The sequence below is a fragment of the Engystomops pustulosus genome, chromosome 11, assembly GCF_040894005.1.
Source record: "Engystomops pustulosus chromosome 11, aEngPut4.maternal, whole genome shotgun sequence".
Taxonomy (NCBI): domain Eukaryota; kingdom Metazoa; phylum Chordata; class Amphibia; order Anura; family Leptodactylidae; genus Engystomops; species Engystomops pustulosus.
The window spans coordinates 38,083,962-38,103,547 of NC_092421.1; the positions used below are offsets into that span (position 1 = coordinate 38,083,962).

At 41.3% G+C, this 19,586-nt stretch overlaps 1 protein-coding gene across 7 annotated transcripts in view; it reads right to left on the reverse strand.

The window, feature by feature from the left end:
- GRID1 (glutamate ionotropic receptor delta type subunit 1) overlaps positions 1-19,586 on the reverse strand; it is a 1,020,611-nt gene that overhangs the window by 87,162 nt on the left and 913,863 nt on the right. For all 7 annotated transcript variants that reach the window (XM_072131335.1, XM_072131336.1, XM_072131338.1 and 4 more), the window contains 4 exons: positions 9,740-9,841; positions 7,238-7,435; positions 4,356-4,680; positions 187-325 (listed from right to left, as the gene is read on the reverse strand). In XM_072131335.1, coding sequence (XP_071987436.1) covers positions 187-325; positions 4,356-4,680; positions 7,238-7,435; positions 9,740-9,841 — 764 coding nt within the window. The remainder of the gene's footprint in view (positions 1-186; positions 326-4,355; positions 4,681-7,237; positions 7,436-9,739; positions 9,842-19,586) is intronic.

Sequence of the window (19,586 nt, forward strand, 5' to 3'; positions counted from 1 at the left end):
ATAGATAACAGAAACTACGATGTTGGAGAGCTGTACAGATAACATCAATTTTAGATCAGAAATTGATTTGGAGACATTTTCTGTGTCTTAAGCAGACTACAATTGTATGACACTTCTGCTAATATTCAGCAACTTTAAGCTCTGAGGGTAAGAAATCATTTCTAAGCATCTTAAGATCAAGTTTACCTTATGGGGTTGTCCATCCTTGATACAGTTAAGAATGCTGCAAGATTTGCTGTGTAAGAAGAACACACAATAAGTGTGAAGAGCCACCAGCTTCCCATCACAATCCGCATAGCCACTGAATTAGCCACAGATTCACCACCTAAAGAAAACATAGAAATTGTTACAATTTAAATAACTTTATAACTTTCTCTTTATAAAGAAAATGAAAATAATCAATCAATACCATAAATACTCAAGTGTTACTTGTTCCAATAACGAGAGAGTCGTGTTTTCTAACAAAGGTCAACTCTCATTGGGTTGTATTCTTTGACCCAGAGACATTTGCACTCAATGAAGCATGGAATGAAACATCTGCACCTGAGATGATGGAGGCCACAAGGTTAAAGGAAAGGTAGAGAAGGGAAATGCCTTTTAAATTCATTTATTCTTTTATTATGGCCTTCAAGAATTGGTTACAATATGAAAAAAAATAATAATAAAGGCAGCAACAAGTAGAATAAAACATTTGATTATATTCAGGCTTTTTCTTTTAGGAAATGGAAATATAAGCTGTAGACGTTATCACCCTATGCTATCTATTTGCACAGCATATGGAACGCAATACAGCAAACACAGGAAATAACTGGAGATAAGGCTTGTGAACGAAGTGTTTATTTCTAATATTCTATATCGTGATCGTCATGAAAATCTTCTTGTATTTGTATTTATTTATTTGAAAAACAATGTAATAACATATTATGAATATCTCAAATTCAAAAATTGACAACGTAAACATAAAATTGTGATAATAAAAATATATTTATTAATCTTGTTAGACCTAAAAAGAATAAGATAAGTGGAAAATAATGGAAAGGAAAAAGTAGAAAAAAATGTATGAACTTACTGGACAACCCACTAGCAGTGTTGTTTAATCAGGGGCAGATTAAGGTTGGTGGGGGCCCCTGGGTGCAAAATCTGGTGAAGGCCCCCACTGAATGTAGAATACATATACATCATCCTTCTAACTATCCCCCGAGTAACAAATCAAATTTATAGGACTGCCATTCCCACAGTAATGCATCTTTATACAGCCACCAAACCCTAGTCATAAATCTATTTACAGCCACCAAACCCCAGTAATAAATCTACATACAACCACAAACACTCCAGTAATACATCTATACACAGCTGCCAACCCCCCAGTAATACATCTATATACAGCCGCCAACCCCCCAGTAGTACATCTACATACACCCGCCAACCCCCAGTAATACATCTACATAAATCCGCCAACCTCCCAGTAATACATCTATATATAGCCACCAACCCCCAAGTAATACATCTATTATACTGCTGCCAACCCCCAAGTAATACATCTATTATACTGCTGCCAACCCCCAGTAATAAATTATACAGCCACCAGCTCCCCCCTCCAGTAATACAGTCTACCTCACCCCCAATAATAAATCTATTATACAGCCCTCAATCCCCCAGTAATGCATCTATTATACTGCCACCAACCCCCCAGTAATAAAACTATTATACAGCCACAGCCCTCCGAGTAATACATCTATTACACAGCCACCAACCCTACCAGGAATACATATATATACAGGCAGTCTCCGGGTTACGTATAGGATGTTTCTAAGTTGAATTTGTACGTAAATTGGAACTGGTATATTTTAGAATTGTAGCTCCACCCAAAAATTTTTTTGCCCCGGTGATTTTTAATTTTTTGCTGTAATGGGAACAGGGGTCGTCTGTAAGTCGAGTGTTCTTAAGTAGGGGACCACCTGTACAGCCGCCTCACCCTAGAAATACATCTATATATCTAACTCATTTTCTACTACTTCAATCATCAGATCATCCTTTTCTGTCAGGCCCCCTCACCTCCATACATATGGATATGCAGACACCATGACTTTTCTCCAAGTGAAAACTCCTTGTGTCTACGAGGAGACTTTCTGGGAGGCTCCGCCCCTTCCCAGGTCTTCCCACCTTCAGCGTCTCCATTGTAGACACTAGTGTGGGTCCAGTCTGGGAGGTGTGTGTGACCTGTCTGTCTTTCGCTGGGAGACTTGTGCTGCAGCATGCCTGCAGTGCATCGCAACAGCAAGAGCGCGGCCGCACATTTGAAACATAGAAATGTCTGACTGACTATCAGACATTATCATCTGATTAGGGCCCCTAGCGGGGGCAAGATGGTGGGGGCCCTACGGCGCGCGCCCCGGAAGCCCCGCCTACAATAGCTTACATATAGTTACAGAAGAAGAGAGTTTGAGATCTAAAGTCAAGCTCTCCCCACCTCAGAATGTCCCCTTTACTGTAACTGACATCTCTTCCTACAGGGAACTTCACTAATAATACCTCCTCCATTCCAGGTCATGAGGCCAGCAGAGGGGTCATTTTCTGGTGGCGAGCTTGACTTCAGTACTAAACCTTCCACCACCATGATTTTATAAAACCAATTTACATCTCCCTTCAAGTAGATTTTTTTTAGAATCATGTCACCACACTGAGCCATGCAAGAAAAATATATAGAAGATGGTAATCTACCTGACAACATACAGGTAGTTGATAATTAAGTAAATTTCAAGTGACAGGTTCCCTTTGATGACAAGAAGCCATGGCTCAATCCCCTGAAAAATATCCAGGTATAACCTGGAGTGTAAAAGCAATTCTTGGTTATAAGGACCTAATATGACATATAGAACTGCAAGTATGATTGTACACTTTACATTTGGTACTTTTATAAAGAAAAAAAGCATATTCTTAAAGTTATTATTGTAGTGTTGTTACGTCACATACTGTCACTTTACTAAATGGATTTATTTGACCTACACTACCACAGCCTACATTTAGCTTTAACATATAATATATGATATATTTATAACATTCATAACAATATTTATATAGAGAACACACGGCTGCATAAAATGAAAGAAATAGTATAGAGCGTGGACGGGTAAATGTTCTTGCAGCCACCGCACAGATGGAGGTACACAGATGCGCCTGTGACCCAAGACATGGGTTGCCGAAGCACCCATGACAATGACTAAGAGGGGACATGATTAATTTATCTAAATATATGAATGGTCCATAAAAAAATATGGTGGAAAGTTGTTCCAGGTTAAATCAAATCAAAAGACAAGGTGGCTCTGTCTCCGGCTGGCTAAAACAAGGTTTAATTATCAGAGGCGACATTGTTTTCTTACTATGAGAACTGTCAATCTGTGGAATAGCCTGCCTCAGGTGCTACTCACAGTAGGGACAGCAGAGAGCTTCAAGAAGGGCCTAGATGCCTTTTAAATCTAAATAACATTAACAGTTATGTTATACAGAATTGTTTCACCCAAAATTCCTTCCTCATCCAATCCCTTCCCTACCTTGGTTGAACTTGAAGGACATGTGTCTTTATCCTCCGTATATACTATGTAACAATGAAACTATGTAACTATGTAAAGTTTACAAAGGCTAGCTGAGTATATTTGAAAGTGAGCTTTCGAGAATACTAGTTCTCTTCGTCAGGCATGATATTATGCATGAAACAGAAAATTCACAGCATTTTATACAAACTCGGTAGTGATCATCAAAGGATATTAAAAAAAAAACTTTAACTCAACAGATTGATAAATACAGGGACATCTTATTTATAACAGGATGGCAATAAACAGACTAAAAACCTGTGAGGCATGACAAGAGAGCCCTGGTTCTGATTTGCTTGTGGCCTCCAGGTCAGAGATAGGAGGTCATAAAGCTGCCATGAATGTTAACACCACTTCAGGTGTTTAATCTCTGCATTAATTTATACTCTCATTCTTTCCTTTCCCTCTTTGTCTTTAAATGTCCCATTAAAATAGTAATCTGCAAGTCTTCCATAGTGTGGTCCTCTCTGGAGAAATGTGCATTTACAGGGAAATCTTTCCTTTCATTTGCCAGGCTGTATTCCAGGATAGGAAGAAGCCAGCAGCTTGATATAGGGAACAATGAAATTGTTGTTAAAGGCTCTCTCTAGCTGTGGTTAAAAAAAAATTTGACCAGGTATCTTCCAAGTTACACTTTAAGCATTACACTCTAACATACTCAGCACATGTACACAAATATAGATGCCATTTCAGTCTGGATTGGATATCTTCTAACAAAATAAAGTTCTTTGAAAGCAATAAATATGGAATGCTATATAAGCTTACCTTGCTGAACAAATGCTCCATAAACAATCCATATGGCACTGTGCAGTGTAGAGGAAGTTGATGGACTTGCTTGCGATGCACTTTGAGCTCTAACTGCCTGAATACGATTTAAGACAAATATCAGCACGCCAACTACTGGAATAACTGCAGCAATGCAGGCCCAGACAGCAAAGTCAAAAGGTGCAAAGAGTGAAAAAATATTAATTCTTTCCTCTGGTTTTTTGATAAGAATTCCTACAGAGTAATCCAGGTAACGTTTGCTGAAATCCACCACGCTTTCCCGGTCTGGAGTTATTGTGATTGCTGACAATGCAATATCGGCCCTCTATAAATATAACAACATCAAATAAAATTAGTTACAATATATCATAAATATGCTATGTTTAAACAAAAAGAGATGAATTAAAATAAGTTAAAGAAAAAACATTGGATGTATCACTTAAACCTTGTTACTTTTCGATATAATCAATTAACCAAATTTATCAAAATGTAATCTTATCCTATCAACCGTTTTATAAAAATGAGAAAATCCTCTCAAAGACATCACATTATTAAATTAGTTTGTAGATTTTATGTAAATAAGATAAATTAATGAATATTTAATCAATCTCTAACACATGTTGCTTTTTAGTTTGTCACCACTCTTGTTGTTAGTGAATTACAAAGTTGCTGTTTACAGCACTCACTTCACAGCTTGAAACTTCATCAATGTGACAGGTGGATACACCGGCCTAACTCTCAATCAAGCAAAGTGAACCTAGAATAACGGTTTATTTCAACTGACTGGGGCTCAGGCCAGAGTTTATAGATGTGAACTCAGCAGTGTTAAATGATTAGGGAAATCCCTTACCAAGGCAATATGAGAACTAGAATACGAGGACAAAATAAAAAAAATTGGTTAATTCATCTTAGAAAGTAGATGGGGTAGACCTCAATATAAAGTATAAATACTTGAAAGGGCAGTACAAGGATCTTTCCAAAGATCTTTTTGTACCTTGGCCTGTGGATTCCACGGTCTTGAGCAGAGCCAAATGATGCAAAAAATAGAGCAGGCCCTATTTCTGCAGTTTGCAGGCTGTTTCTTTTTATTGCCATTGCTGGTCACTTTGTGATTACAGTCGCGCTGCAAACCACAGGCCACGAGGAAGTCAAAGTGTTTTATATCTAAACAAACATATTACTGCAGCAGTATGTTTGGTAAACAAAAGCTCAACCTTCTGCTCTTTTATCGGCCATCCAATTCAGTAAGTTATATTCTGTCCTGTAGTCTTATAACATGGCTTTCAAGGGCAAATATGTGGCCACTGTACTGCAGTGACCTCAGTACAACTGGTAAACCCAAGACCGGGCTCTAAAGTAACCTCAACACAAATGGTACTTAACTGAGTGAACTTAGTAGTTAGGTTTCTTTTTATAGGTTAGCCACACAGTGGAATTTAAGCTTTTTATTTGAGTCTGACATTCCTGTTAAAATTATACCTATTTGATCACGCTCAGCTTCCGTAGTGTCTGACACCAAGCGTCCCATTACCGTAGTAACAACTGACCCTCAATGAAATCCACAAACCAATGTTAGGCCACGATGGAATTAGATATGCTTTCTCCACTACGGCAATAATCAAGTCCCCCGCTGTAGAGCCGGCTATGTTCCCCAGCACCATATTAACAATAATGTCAGAAATTTCCTGAATGATTAACAAATAACAGCACAACTCGTACATGTTTAGATCAGTTTGTTCCGACATATTATTTATACACTCCGAACGCCAATATAAACTACTTGGGTTTATAAGTACTTCATGTATTGATATTTAACTATATTGTATCTCTGTGCTTTGATTTTTGTATTGAGTTCACTTATGCTCTGATGTTCAGGAATGGCATTGATGGACACTGACATCTCCCTATCATCTCCTTCTTGACGTAGTTACCCTATTGGAAATGAGGCTCTCGGACTTCTATATAATGCTGTCTATAATTTGTAATTTATCACTTCATTTTCTTTTAACCTGACTAAGGCACTGGTTCAGTGCCGAAACCCGTAGTTCATCTCTTTTTAATAATAAGATGTTTTTTTTAAGTGAAGACGCAGCATTTATGTGGATCTTTCAGCCTTGTGAATAAGACAAAATTATACCTTGTAATATAAAGTTTGCTTTAAACATTTTCATGCCATGAAAACAACCAGATCTAAAAAAGATCAGTTTCTGATCTGATTCTAAAATGTATGCATTTATTAAATAATAGTTAAAGATGTAGATCATGGGGTCCAAAGGAACAATTTGTGCCATAAAAAATTATCTATAAATGCAGAGAAAGAAATGCATGTATTGGACAACAAAGTCATGTGTAAAAACAATTAAAAAGCACAGAGGTATTATTGTATGAGGGCAGATGTTGAAGAACATCATACACCTTGTGAAAATAACATGTCAGACAAAACATCATTCTTAAAAATGGCACATGTGGAGGAAGTTTTAATTATTTTCCATGTAAAACTGAAACATGTTCAAGATTGTATAGATTATTTCAATAGTCACTAAGGGGAGTATTTATGTTTTACTGTTCCAGGAAGATTATATATAAAGAGTTTATGAGACTTGGGATAGATTCTTATCTATGTTTGGTGGCTTCCATCATGCCCTACTGTTATGTATAGCAGAAAACATAGCCCAACTGCTTGAGTCATGTATCCACTAAAAATAATAGGACTTTACATGGAGCCCTATGACAAATGGAAGGTGACTGGAAGAACTTTTGTTCACTTTTCAGATTAAATTTCCATTGCACGTAATGGAAACCTCTGAAGCACATGTGACAATACCTAACATACATTTAATTTGGCATTACAAGACATATTAATCACTTATAGAAATAGTTACCTTATTTATGAGTTCTCCTATCATGCCATTCCAGGAGCCATTTGGAAGGCGATGTCCATATTTTCCATCCGGGACTTGGTAAATTTCATATTTAAAACCAAGATTTTGAGCTAATGCGTCCAGGACGTCTATTGAAAAACCTTTGTATTTTTTTGGTTGACCAAGAATATTCTCTGCAACCATTACAAAAGGCTCCTCCTGAGAAAATATATAATGTAAGTGTTAAGGGAATCCATACCAACATTATTATCAAGGTTATCGTCAATGCCCTTTAAAAATGGAGTATTAAAAAATAATATTTTATAATAAATAATAAATCACATTTTAATTGTTGCAGGGACACAGTCAAATTGAAAACACGATATAAGCTAAGGAAGAATTAGAATTGCATTTCATTATTTAGTGACTTATTGTGTGGGACCACCCAATGGAGAATAAACAGGGATTTACTGCAAATAAAAATTCTAATCAATTGCATATACATGCAATCCTCTAGTTACATACAAGATAGGTTTGTTAGGTTTGTACTTAAGTTGAATTTGTATTTAAGTCGGAACTGGTATATTTTATAATTATAACTCCAGATAATTTTCTTATCCATTTGACAATTCGATTTTCAAATCTTCATTTTGCTAAATTCCGAGGCCAATAATGTTTTATACTTCAGTATACAGAGCTGTGTAATGCATCGTTTTTTGCAAGATAACATTTTCAGTGCTACCATTTAGGGGACTATATGACCTTTTGATCACATTTTATTAAAATTTTTATGTGTTGTAAAATGACAAAAGAAATGGTGATTCAGACATTTGGGGGCCATTTTCCATCAGAGAAATAAACATTTTTATATTTTCATAGATTTGATAGGCATTTGGGGATATGCCATGTTTATGATTTAATTTGTTAATCAATTTTTACATCTTTAAGAAAATGGGGTGATTTGAAATTTAAGGGTTTTTTTTGCTTTTTTTTACTGTGGTATCAGTGTGATTCTAACATATACTGCAATACTACTGTATTTCAGTATATTTTGTTTTTGTCACTGATATATAACAGTCGGTATACATAGATCATGCTGAATGACAGCGCTAGTAGTCTCACATAAATTCTTGGCTGCAACATCTACAATCAGTGCAAGCATAATGCAGCAAACAACCTGTGTGTATGACGAGGGATTGGCCAGTTGGGGAATATCATGGTGCGGCAAGGGATTAAAGTATAATCTAGGACACGGAATGATGAGTAAATAATCAATCAATATCAATCAATAATTGCTCCATTTGAATAGTTTGCTTTCTTTCAGATGGCAAGTTCTGGTATGTGATAAACTGGGCAAATAATTAACTGAAAGGAATGATGTTGTCTTTGTGGAAGACAAAAACATAATAATTGGAAAATGGAGGATCCTAAGAAAGTCAGTAAACATAAAAAACTAGCCCAAAACTTAAGTAGAACCTCCAAAACTGCATTCTCTAGAATACTGCCTATGCCATGATTAACCAATGAATAGGTAAGATCTTGGTGCTGAGCAGATGGGCTTTCTAGATCACTGGATTGGCTTTTCAAACTGTACAAAATGTATGCTATTAATTCAATATTTGAAGCTGAATGGAGGGAGTCTGTTTTGATTTAAAGTCACTTATTGAGAACTTTTTGTTCTGCTTATAAAGCTGGCAGGATCTAGTCTTTCAAGATCTTGCATTACATTACAGATACACAGCCTCTCAGTATAGGGATGTGATATTACCACTTACTTCAGTTACTTCAGTCCATTTAGAATATAGAGTTGATTTCTCAGCATTTGTTATTTAAAAAGTCATGTTGTTAGAAGAGGCACAAATAAGAATCAAATGGTCTTAGAATTATTTCTAAGAGGAATTATGGTCTATCTATACATAGAATATATATATAAATAAAATACCCACCCAAAAATACAGTACAAAATCTGCAATATGAAATCTCCTACCAAAGGCTCTCTATTTAGAGGGGACAAGGCTTTCTTACTAAAAGAATTGTGAATCTTCGAAAAAGCCACCCTTAAGAGCTGGTCACAGCATGATCAGCAGAAAGCTTCAAAAGGCTTGATGCATTTTTATAGCAAAATTGAAGTAAGGTTTATGTAATTCTTTTGAATATAATTTTCAACTATACCTTCCCTCATGCAGTGTCTTTCCAACATACTCATTTGTATTGGGTACATTATAATATACAATTTACTGCATTGACACAACCCTTAATCCCTGCTAATAAATAATTACCAAGTGATTACTAAAAAGCCCCTGTTAAAAACACAAATTCACAGATTAACCAGTATTTAACATGTAAACATCCACAAAGCAGATGCATTATTAAATGTTGTGTAATGCCTTTGGTCGAGAAGTAAAAGTTCTCCATGTAGACGTGTGGTGACTTATATTATAACCATGGATGCTTCACTAGGGGGATTCTGGGAAAATATGCAAAGGTTTCTAGGATGCAATTGGACATTTTTTATAAACATACCAAAATAGTCACTACTTTCAGCGTTAATCCTTGCAGGTCATTGTCAAGTCGTTTTTCTTGCAAGCTTCCATTAAGGCCTCTTAAGGAATCCCAGGTTGCCAGCTAAAACAACAGTAGTAGACATATTAAATTTTTATTGCAAAACATTCCTGAACTATATTATGTGTTTTAGAAATGATAAAAGCATTTAAAGAAAATAAACTTATTTCTAAAGGGGTTCGACAGAGCATCATAAATACATATCACATAATAGTATATCTATTTAGTAAACCTTTTCTTTAGAAGCATCTCTGGTATTGCAGTATATTGTGAATATAGTACCTGACAATCATGTGCTTAATAGCAGGCCAAGGAAAATGACGCTGGAATATTTTTTTCCTCTGAGACAACTATAAAATAATCCCTTTGTTTTTATGGTGGGAAAATTGTTGAAACTTGCAAGCTTGTGGAGTTCAGAGACCCCAAAATACAAGTATGGATCAAGAAACTTGATAGTATCTGTGCAATGAAGGAGTTCCTGATCTAGGAACTAAGGAGTCACAGTACACTGGAGGATACCTTGAGACCTAAATTTGCTATTTTGGGTTGGGACTGGGGGATCACTACCAGCCATAGTTTCTCTGGGGGAAATTTATCAGAGATAATTTTCTGGCATACAGGCCTTGATATAGTCAAACTTCACACCTGGGAATTGTGATTATTTCCAACTTATGCCACCTCCTCCTTATGGTTCCCAGTGAACAAGGAGGGGTGTGAAAGGGGCTGTCAAGGAACATTTCTGCCCCATTAGCTATATTGTTGGCCAAGAACTGGGGCAGGTTATAATGCAATTTTATATTCGGCAGGACTCGCCATATAATTTCCCAGCTGCACGCCAGCTGACGGATAAATCAGGAGACCAGAGCTTCTAAATATATCCAGAAGAGTGGGATGGACAGGGTTTACATCATCAGTGGGTGATATATAAGCATTTATAATGCATTGATTATTATATGGTTGGGCAGAACAACCAGAAGGAGCACTATCAAGATGACATCGAATACAAAAATGAAAAATATTCTTTTCTTACAATACTTAGGTGCGGAGAATTACCCATCATTATTAATTATTCAAGGACTTATGGTATTTGATGCATGACGTTTTTATTCTCCCTGCCCTTTAAATGCCAACTGAAACAAATATTAAATCATGATCTATATTTTATTTTTCTCAAAACCCTCCAACCGAAATGATATAGCTGTCATATCTATATCTTTTATGGGCTAGAAAACGCACCTTCAAAACTGCAAACAGAATATTTTATAAATCCGCCATTTCTTCCACAAAGGCAAGCAATACTGAGCAAAGCAGTCCATCAAAGGGGAAACAAAAATGTCAAGATAATTTTATGGTTTTCTGTATTTCAATTCAACCGTAAATTCACAATGCGCCTTTCATTTCAGAGATGGGAATTTCCTCCATTGATCAGAAATAAAGGCACCTAACAAGTGCAGAGAGAAGGGGAGATAGGAAATAATACCTTCCTTAAGTTGAAAGCTCTCATCTAAATCCCATTGTTCCAGATGACTTTCTTTCTGCATAAGTGAGGGAATTTTAAGCTACCAATTGTTTGTTTGTGACTGTGACTTTTTGTTTAGTTTATCTTCGGACTGTTGGTTTCTCACACATTACTTCTCATATAACACATTTACAGCACTAGTAAGAAAAATGTGCTGCCATGTTTTGATAAGGAAGCTACTGATCACACATTTTGCTAGAACCAAGCACCATTCTATCACAATCAGAGGTAGATATGGGTTTTATGGTGTTTTAATATTTTTAAATCAAACAACTTAGTGTCTGAATATTGTCTTACAGAATGCCTTCACCAGTCAGTAGTTTTGGTAAGAAATATTTTCTTAAAATATTTCTGTAAGGTTCTGTAAGGTAATGGAATGGTACCCAAAATGTAACAGTACTTTAATATCCCCTCAAGTCAATGTAGTATAAAATGCAAAACAGAAAGGGGAGTAAGGTTCAGTATATTATTTTACAGATATATAAATGCACAACCCATAACTCCTATAAATTATAACATTTGCATATTGTATTTCAACCATTTAGCTGGTTACTGTCAAATTGCTCTTTTCATCATTTTTAGATTTTAGGTTGTTTTATTAATATTTTGCATCTTGTAAAACACGAAAGAAACACAAAAGAAGGAAAGCGCAAATAGTGTTGATTTTTCAGGCTGTGAAGTTGTCCCTTACAGTGATAGTTATATGCTAACTAGAGATGAGCGAACACTAAAATGCTCGGGTACTCGTTATTCGAGACGAACTTTTCCCGATGCTCGAGTGCTCGTCTCGAATAACGAACCCCATTGAAGTCAATGGGAGACTCGAGCATTTTTCAAGGGGACCAAGGCTCTGCACAGGGAAGCTTGGCCAAACACCTGGGAACCTCAGAAAAGGATGGAAACACCACGGAAATGGACAGGAAACAGCAGGGGCAGCATGCATGGATGCCTCTGAGGCTGCTTAAACGCACCATTATGCCAAAATTATGGGCAACAGCATGGCCATGACAGAGTGACAGAATGAAGCTAGATAGCATCTAAAACATGCAATAATTGACCCTGACACTATAGGGGACGGCATGCAGAGGCAGCGGCAGCAGGCTAGAGAGTGTCATGGCGACATACCCTAAATGGACTCAGGCTTCAAACCAATGGGTGGCAGAGAGGAACCAAAGGAGGTGAGCAAGAAGTGCTCAAATAATATCGGTACATGATAAAAGTTTGCCAGTATATTTTGTGGATTACACAGCAGGGTGGCGACAAAGTTAACATGGAAGCCATGAAAACAACCCAAAATTCTGCCTGACACAGCTCGTTTGATAAGGGGACCATGTATGGAGGCAGTGAACTAGTAGTAGATTAAAGGTGCTGCAGTTAAAACTATGTTAGTTGGATCTTGGCATGGAGCTGGCGCTCCGCTGCCAGGCGAGCTTTCGCCAATCCAAGCCCCTGTCTCTAGGCTACTCCCCAAACAGCACTTCTAAGAACCTTTTGTATAAGATCAAGTGTAGTAGCGTTCTTATAAGTTTAGGATATGCCGGGTGAGGGGAATGTAAACAGATGCGCAAGAAGCGCATGATGCGCATGGAGCTGGCGCTCCGCTGCCAGGCGAGCTTTCGCAAATCCAAGCCCCTGTCTCTAGGCTACTCCCCAAACAGCACTTTTGTATAAGATCAAGTGTAGTAGCGTTCTTATAAGTTTAGGATATGGCGGGTGAGGGGAATGTAAACAGATGCGCAAGAAGCGCTGAAATAATATCCCTAAATGGTAAAAGTTTGCAAGTATATTTTGTGGATTACACAGCAGGGTGGCGACAAAGTTAACAACTTTGATGTGGAATCCATGAAAACAACCCAAATTTCTGCCTGACACACCTCGTTTGATAAAGGGACGATGTATGGAGGCAGCTATATGGACGACTTTTGGAGGTAGGAATGGAGACAACGTGTGGAGGCTGCTATGGAGACAATTTAATTTGGATAGTGCCTGTATGTGGCAGTCCCAAACATTTTTCAAACCAGAGGAGCAGGTAGGTGGCCCTCCAGTAAAATGGGATAGATTGAGTGCCTGTATGTGGCAGTCCCAAAAATTGTTCAAACCAGAGGAGCAGGTAGGTGGCCCTCCAGTAAAATGGAATAGATTGAGTGCCTGTATGTGGCAGTCCCAAAAATTGTTCAAACCAGAGGAGCAGGTAGGTGGCCCTGCAGTAAAATGGAATAGATTGAGTGCCTGTATGTGGCAGTCCCAAAAATGTTTCAAACCAGAGGAGCAGGTAGGTGGCCCTCCAGTAAAATGGGATAGATTGAGTGCCTGTATGTGGCAGTCCCAAAAATGTTTCAAACCAGAGGAGCAGGTAGGTGGCCCTCCAGTAAAATGGGATAGATTGAGTGCCTGTATGTGGCAGTCCCAAAAATGTTTCAAACCAGAGGAGCAGGTAGGTGGCCCTCCAGTAAAATGGAATAGATTGAGTGCCTGTATGTGGCAGTCCCAAAAATTGTTCAAACCAGAGGAGCAGGTAGGTGGCCCTCCAGTAAAATGGGATAGATTGAGTGCCTGTATGTGGCAGTCCCAAAAATGTTTCAAACCAGAGGAGCAGGTAGGTGGCCCTCCAGTAAAATGGAATAGATTGAGTGCCTGTATGTGGCAGTCCCAAAAATTCTTCAAACCAGAGGAGCAGGTAGGTGGCCCTCCAGTAAAATGGAATAGATTGAGTGCCTGTATGTGGCAGTCCCAAAAATTGTTCAAACCAGAGGACCGGGTAGGTGGCCCTCCAGAAAAATGGAATAGATTGAGTGCCTGTATGTGGCACTCACAAAAATTGTTTCAAACAGAGGACCGGGTAGGTGGCCCTCCAGAAAAATTAAATGCATGAAGTATAGCAAGAGCCAGTGGGCCCTGTCAAAAAATAGCCATTTTCCTCTGCTTTACTGTACAAAGAGGAGGAGAAGGAGGAAAATGAGGAGGAGGAGGAGGAGTGGATCAATTATTCAGGTTGAGCTTCCTTCACCTGGTGGAGATTGGAAATTCTGAGAAATCCAGCCTTTATTCATTTTAATAAGCGTCAGCCTGTCAGCGCTGTCAGTCGACAGGCGTGTACGCTTATCGGTGATGATGCCACCAGCTGCACTGAAAACCCGCTCGGACAAGACGCTAGCGGCAGGGCAGGCAAGAACCTCCAAGGCGTACAGCGCCAGTTCGTGCCACATGTCCAGCTTTGAAACCCAGTAGTTGTAGGGAGCTGTGTGATCATTTAGGACGATGGTATGGTCAGCTACGTACTCCCTCACCATCTTTCTGTAAAGATCAGCCCTACTCTGCCGAGACTGGGGACAGGTGACAGTGTCTTGCTGGGGTGACATAAAGCTGGCAAAAGCCTTGTAAAGCGTACCCTTGCCAGTGCTGGACAAGCTGCCTGCTCGCCTACTCTCCCTCGCTACTTGTCCCGCAGAACTACGCACTCTGCCGCTAGCGCTGTCAGAAGGGAAATACTGTTTCAGCTTGTGCACCAGGGCCTGCTGGTATTCATGCATTCTCACACTCCTTTCCTCTGCAGGGATGAGAGTGGCAAGATTTTGCTTGTACCGTGGGTCCAGGAGAGTGAACACCCAGTAATCGGTGCTGGAATAAATTCTTTGAACGCGAGGGTCACGGGATAGGCAGCCTAGCATGAAATCTGCCATATGCGCCAGAGTACCAACGCGTAAGAATTCACTCCCCTCACTGGCCTGACTGTCCATTTCCTCCTCCTCCAACTCCTCCAACTCCTCTTCTTCTGCCCATACACGCTGAACAGTGAAGGACTCAACAATGGTCCCCTCTTGTGTCTCGCCAACATTCTCCTCCTCTTCCTCCTCATCCTCCTCCACCTCCACCTCCTCCGATATGCGCTGAGAAACAGACCTCAGGGTGCTTTGGCTATCAACAAGGGAATATTCTTCCCCCGTCTCTTGTGACGAGCGCAAAGCTTCCGACTTCATGCTGACCAGAGAGTTTTTCAACAGGCCAAGCAGCGGGATGGTGAGGCTGATGATGGCGGCATCGCCACTGACCATCTGTGTTGACTCCTCAAAGTTACTCAGCACCTGACAGATATCAGACATCCACGTCCACTCCTCATTGTAGACTTGAGGAAGCTGACTGACCTGACTACCAGTTCTGGTGGAAGTTGACATCTGGCAGTCTACAATCGCTCTGCGCTGCTGGTAAACTCTGGATAACATGGTCAGTGTTGAATTCCACCTCGTGGGCACGTCGCACAACAGTCGGTGAGCGGGCAGTTGGAGGCGGCGCTGCGCTGCCCTGAGAGTGGCAGCATCTGGGCTGGACTTCCTGAAATGCGCACAGATGCGGCGCACCTTCGTGAGCAAATCAGACAGATTGGGGTATGTCTTGAGGAAACGCTGCACTATCAGATTTAACACATGGGCCAGGCATGGCACATGTGTCAGTCTGCCGAGTTGCAGAGCCGCCACCAGGTTACGGCCGTTGTCACACACAACCATTCCCGGCTTGAGGTTCAGCGGTGCCAGCCACAGATCAGTCTGCGCCGTGATGCCCTGTAATAGCTCTTGGGCGGTGTGCCTTTTGTCGCCTAGGCTCAGCAGTTTGAGCACCGCCTGCTGTCGCTTAGCGACGGCACTGCTGCTGTGCCTAGAGCTACCGACTGATGGCGCCGTGCCCACGGATGGTAGTTCGGAGGAGGAGGTGGAGGAGGGGTGGGAGGAGGAGGAGGCATAGTAGGCCTGAAACACCTGGACCGAGGTAGGCCCCGCAATCCTCGGCGTCGGCAGTATATGAGCAGCCCCAGGGTCAGTCTCGGTCCCAGCCTCCACCAAGTTAACCCAATGTGCCGTCAGCGATATATAGTGGCCCTGCCCGGCAGCACTCGTCCACGTGTCCGTGGTCAGGTGGACCTTGTCAGAAACGGCGTTGGTCAGGGCACGGATGATGTTGTCTGACACGTGCTGGTGCAGGGCTGGGACGGCACATCGGGAAAAGTAGTGGCGGCTGGGGACCGAATACCGAGGGGCGGCCGCCGCCATGAGGTTGCGAAAGGCCTCGGTCTCTACTAGCCTATAGGGCAGCATCTCCAGGCTAAGCAATCTGGAGATGTGCACATTAAGGGCTTGGGCGTGCGGGTGGGTTGCACTATATTTGCGTTTCCGCTCCAGCGTCTGGGGTATGGAGAGCTGAACGCTGGTGGATGCTGTGGAGGATCGTGGAGGCGACGATGGGGTTTTTGGGCCAGGGTCCTGGGCAGGGGGCTGACTAGCAGCTGACACAGGGGAAGGAGCAGTGGTGTGCACGGCCGGAGGTGAACGGGCTTGTTGCCACTGAGTGGGGTGCTTAGCATTCATATGCCTGCGCATACTGGTGGTAGTTAAGCTAGTAGTGGTGGAACCCCTGCTGAGCCTGGTTTGGCAAATGTTGCACACCACAGTCCGTCGGTCATCCGGTGTTTCCTTAAAGAACCTCCACACTTCTGAAGATCTAGCCCTCGCCGCAAGAGCCCTCACCACGGGAGCTTCACTAGTTGACAGTGGCGCTGATGCACCAGCTCTGGCCCTGCCTCTCCGTCTGGCCCCACCACTGCCTCTTCCAACCTGTTCAGGTCGAGGACTCTCCTCCGTCTCAGAAGCACTGTGTTCACCCGGCCTCTCAACCCAGCTTGGGTCTGTCACCTCATCATCCTCCGATCCCTCAGTCTGCTCCCCCCTCGGACTTCCTGCCCTGACAACAACTTCCCCACTGTCTGACAACCGTGTCTCCTCATCGTCGGACACCTCTTTACACACTTCCACTACGTCAAGAAGGTCATCATCACCCACAGACTGTGACTGGTGGAAAACCTGGGCATCGGAAAATTGCTCAGCAGCAACCGGACAAGTGGTTTGTGACTGTGGGAAGGGTCCAGAAAACAGTTCCTCAGAGTATGCCGGTTCAAATGGCAAATTTTCCTGGGAGGGGGCAGACTGGGGGGGAGGAGGCTGAGGTGCAGGAGCTGGAGGAGTGGGGATTTCGGTGACATGGGTGGACTGCGTGGAAGACTGACTGGTGGTGGACAAATTGCTCGAAGCATTGTCAGCAATCCACGACATCACCTGTTCGCACTGTTCTGGCCTCAACAGTGCTCTACCACGAGTCCCAGTAACTTCAGACATGAACCTAGGGAGTGTAGCTCTGCGGCGTTCCCCTGCTCCCTCATCAGCAGGTGGTGTCTCACCCCGCCCAGGACCACGGCCTCTGACCCCTGCAGTAGTTGGACGCCCACGTCCCCGCCCTCGTCCTCTACCCCTAGCCCTGGGGTTAAACATTTTTAAAATGAGAGTTATAACTTTTTTTTTTTTTTTACTTTTTTTTTTTTTTTTTGTGTGTTTTTTTTGTGTTTTTTGTTTTTTTTTGTGTTTTTTGTTTTTTTTTTGAGTTTTTAGAACCAAACAATCCTATCCTATTGCTATGGCTATTTTCTAGCCAAGTATCAAAGGAAGCACACTACTATGCCAGATGAGATGACACTGAGTTATTGCCTAATAGAAATCCAACCCCTACTGAATTTTGCCACTTCAGCCTTTGCTATGGATATGTGCGCCACTAAGCGCAGAACACAGCGGTCGCAAGTCTCACTACAAATTGCTCAGAATTGGCAAGTACATGCACTGCAGAAACTACAGCCACCAGCAGATCAACCAGAAATCAAATATATAGAACGCTACTGTAGGCTTCAAGAAGCTATTTGTATTCTCCTATGGCTATTTTCTAGCCAAGTATCAAAGGAAGCACACTACTATGCCAGATGAGATGACACTGAGTTATTGCCTAATAGAAATCCAACCCCTACTGAATTTTCCCACTTCAGCCTTTGCTATGGATATGTGCGCCACTAAGCGCAGAACACAGCGGTCGCAAGTCTCACTACAAATTGCTCAGAATTGGCAAGTACATGCACTGCAGAAACTACAGCCACCAGCAGATCAACCAGAAATCAAATATATAGAACGCTACTGTAGGCTTCAAGAAGCTATTTGTATTCTCCTATGGCTATTTTCTAGCCAAGTATCAAAGGAAGCACACTACTATGCCAGATGAGATGACACTGAGTTATTGCCTAATAGAAATCCAACCCCTACTGAATTTTCCCACTTCAGCCTTTGCTATGGATATGTGCGCCACTAAGCGCAGAACACAGCGGTCGCAAGTCTCACTACAAATTGCTCAGAATTGGCAAGTACATGCACTGCAGAAACTACAGCCACCAGCAGATCAACCAGAAATCAAATATATAGAACGCTACTGTAGGCTTCAAGAAGCTATTTGTATTCTCCTATGGCTATTTTCTAGCCAAGTATCAAAGGAAGCACACTACTATGCCAGATGAGATGACACTGAGTTATTGCCTAATAGAAATCCAACCCCTACTGAATTTTCCCACTTCAGCCTTTGCTATGGATATGTGCGCCACTAAGCGCAGAACACAGCGGTCGCAAGTCTCACTACAAATTGCTCAGAATTGGCAAGTACATGCACTGCAGAAACTACAGCCACCAGCAGATCAACCAGAAATCAAATATATAGAACGCTACTGTAGGCTTCAAGAAGCTATTTGTATTCTCCTATGGCTATTTTCTAGCCAAGTATCAAAGGAAGCACACTACTATGCCAGATGAGATGACACTGAGTTATTGCCTAATAGAAATCCAACCCCTACTGAATTTTCCCACTTCAGCCTTTGCTATGGATATGTGCGCCACTAAGCGCAGAACACAGCGGTCGCAAGTCTCACTACAAATTGCTCAGAATTGGCAAGTACATGCACTGCAGAAACTACAGCCACCAGCAGATCAACCAGAAATCAAATATATAGAACGCTACTGTAGGCTTCAAGAAGCTATTTGTATTCTCCTATGGCTATTTTCTAGCCAAGTATCAAAGGAAGCACACTACTATGCCAGATGAGATGACACTGAGTTATTGCCTAATAGAAATCCAACCCCTACTGAATTTTCCCACTTCGGTCTTTGCTATGGATATGTGTGCCACTAAGAGCTAAACACAACGGTAGCAAGTCCCCCTGCTAATTCCTCACAAAATGGTAAAAGATGCAAATTAAAATAAAAAAAGTAGAACGTTATTGTAGCCCTAAGAAGGGCTGTTGGGTTCTTTGAGAATCACTCCTGCCTAACAGTAAGCTAATAGAACACCCTAACGCTTTCCCTGACCAGCAGCAGCTCTCTCCCTAGCGGCATCCAGAGACAGAATGATCCGAGCAGCGCGGCCAGCGGCTAGTCTATC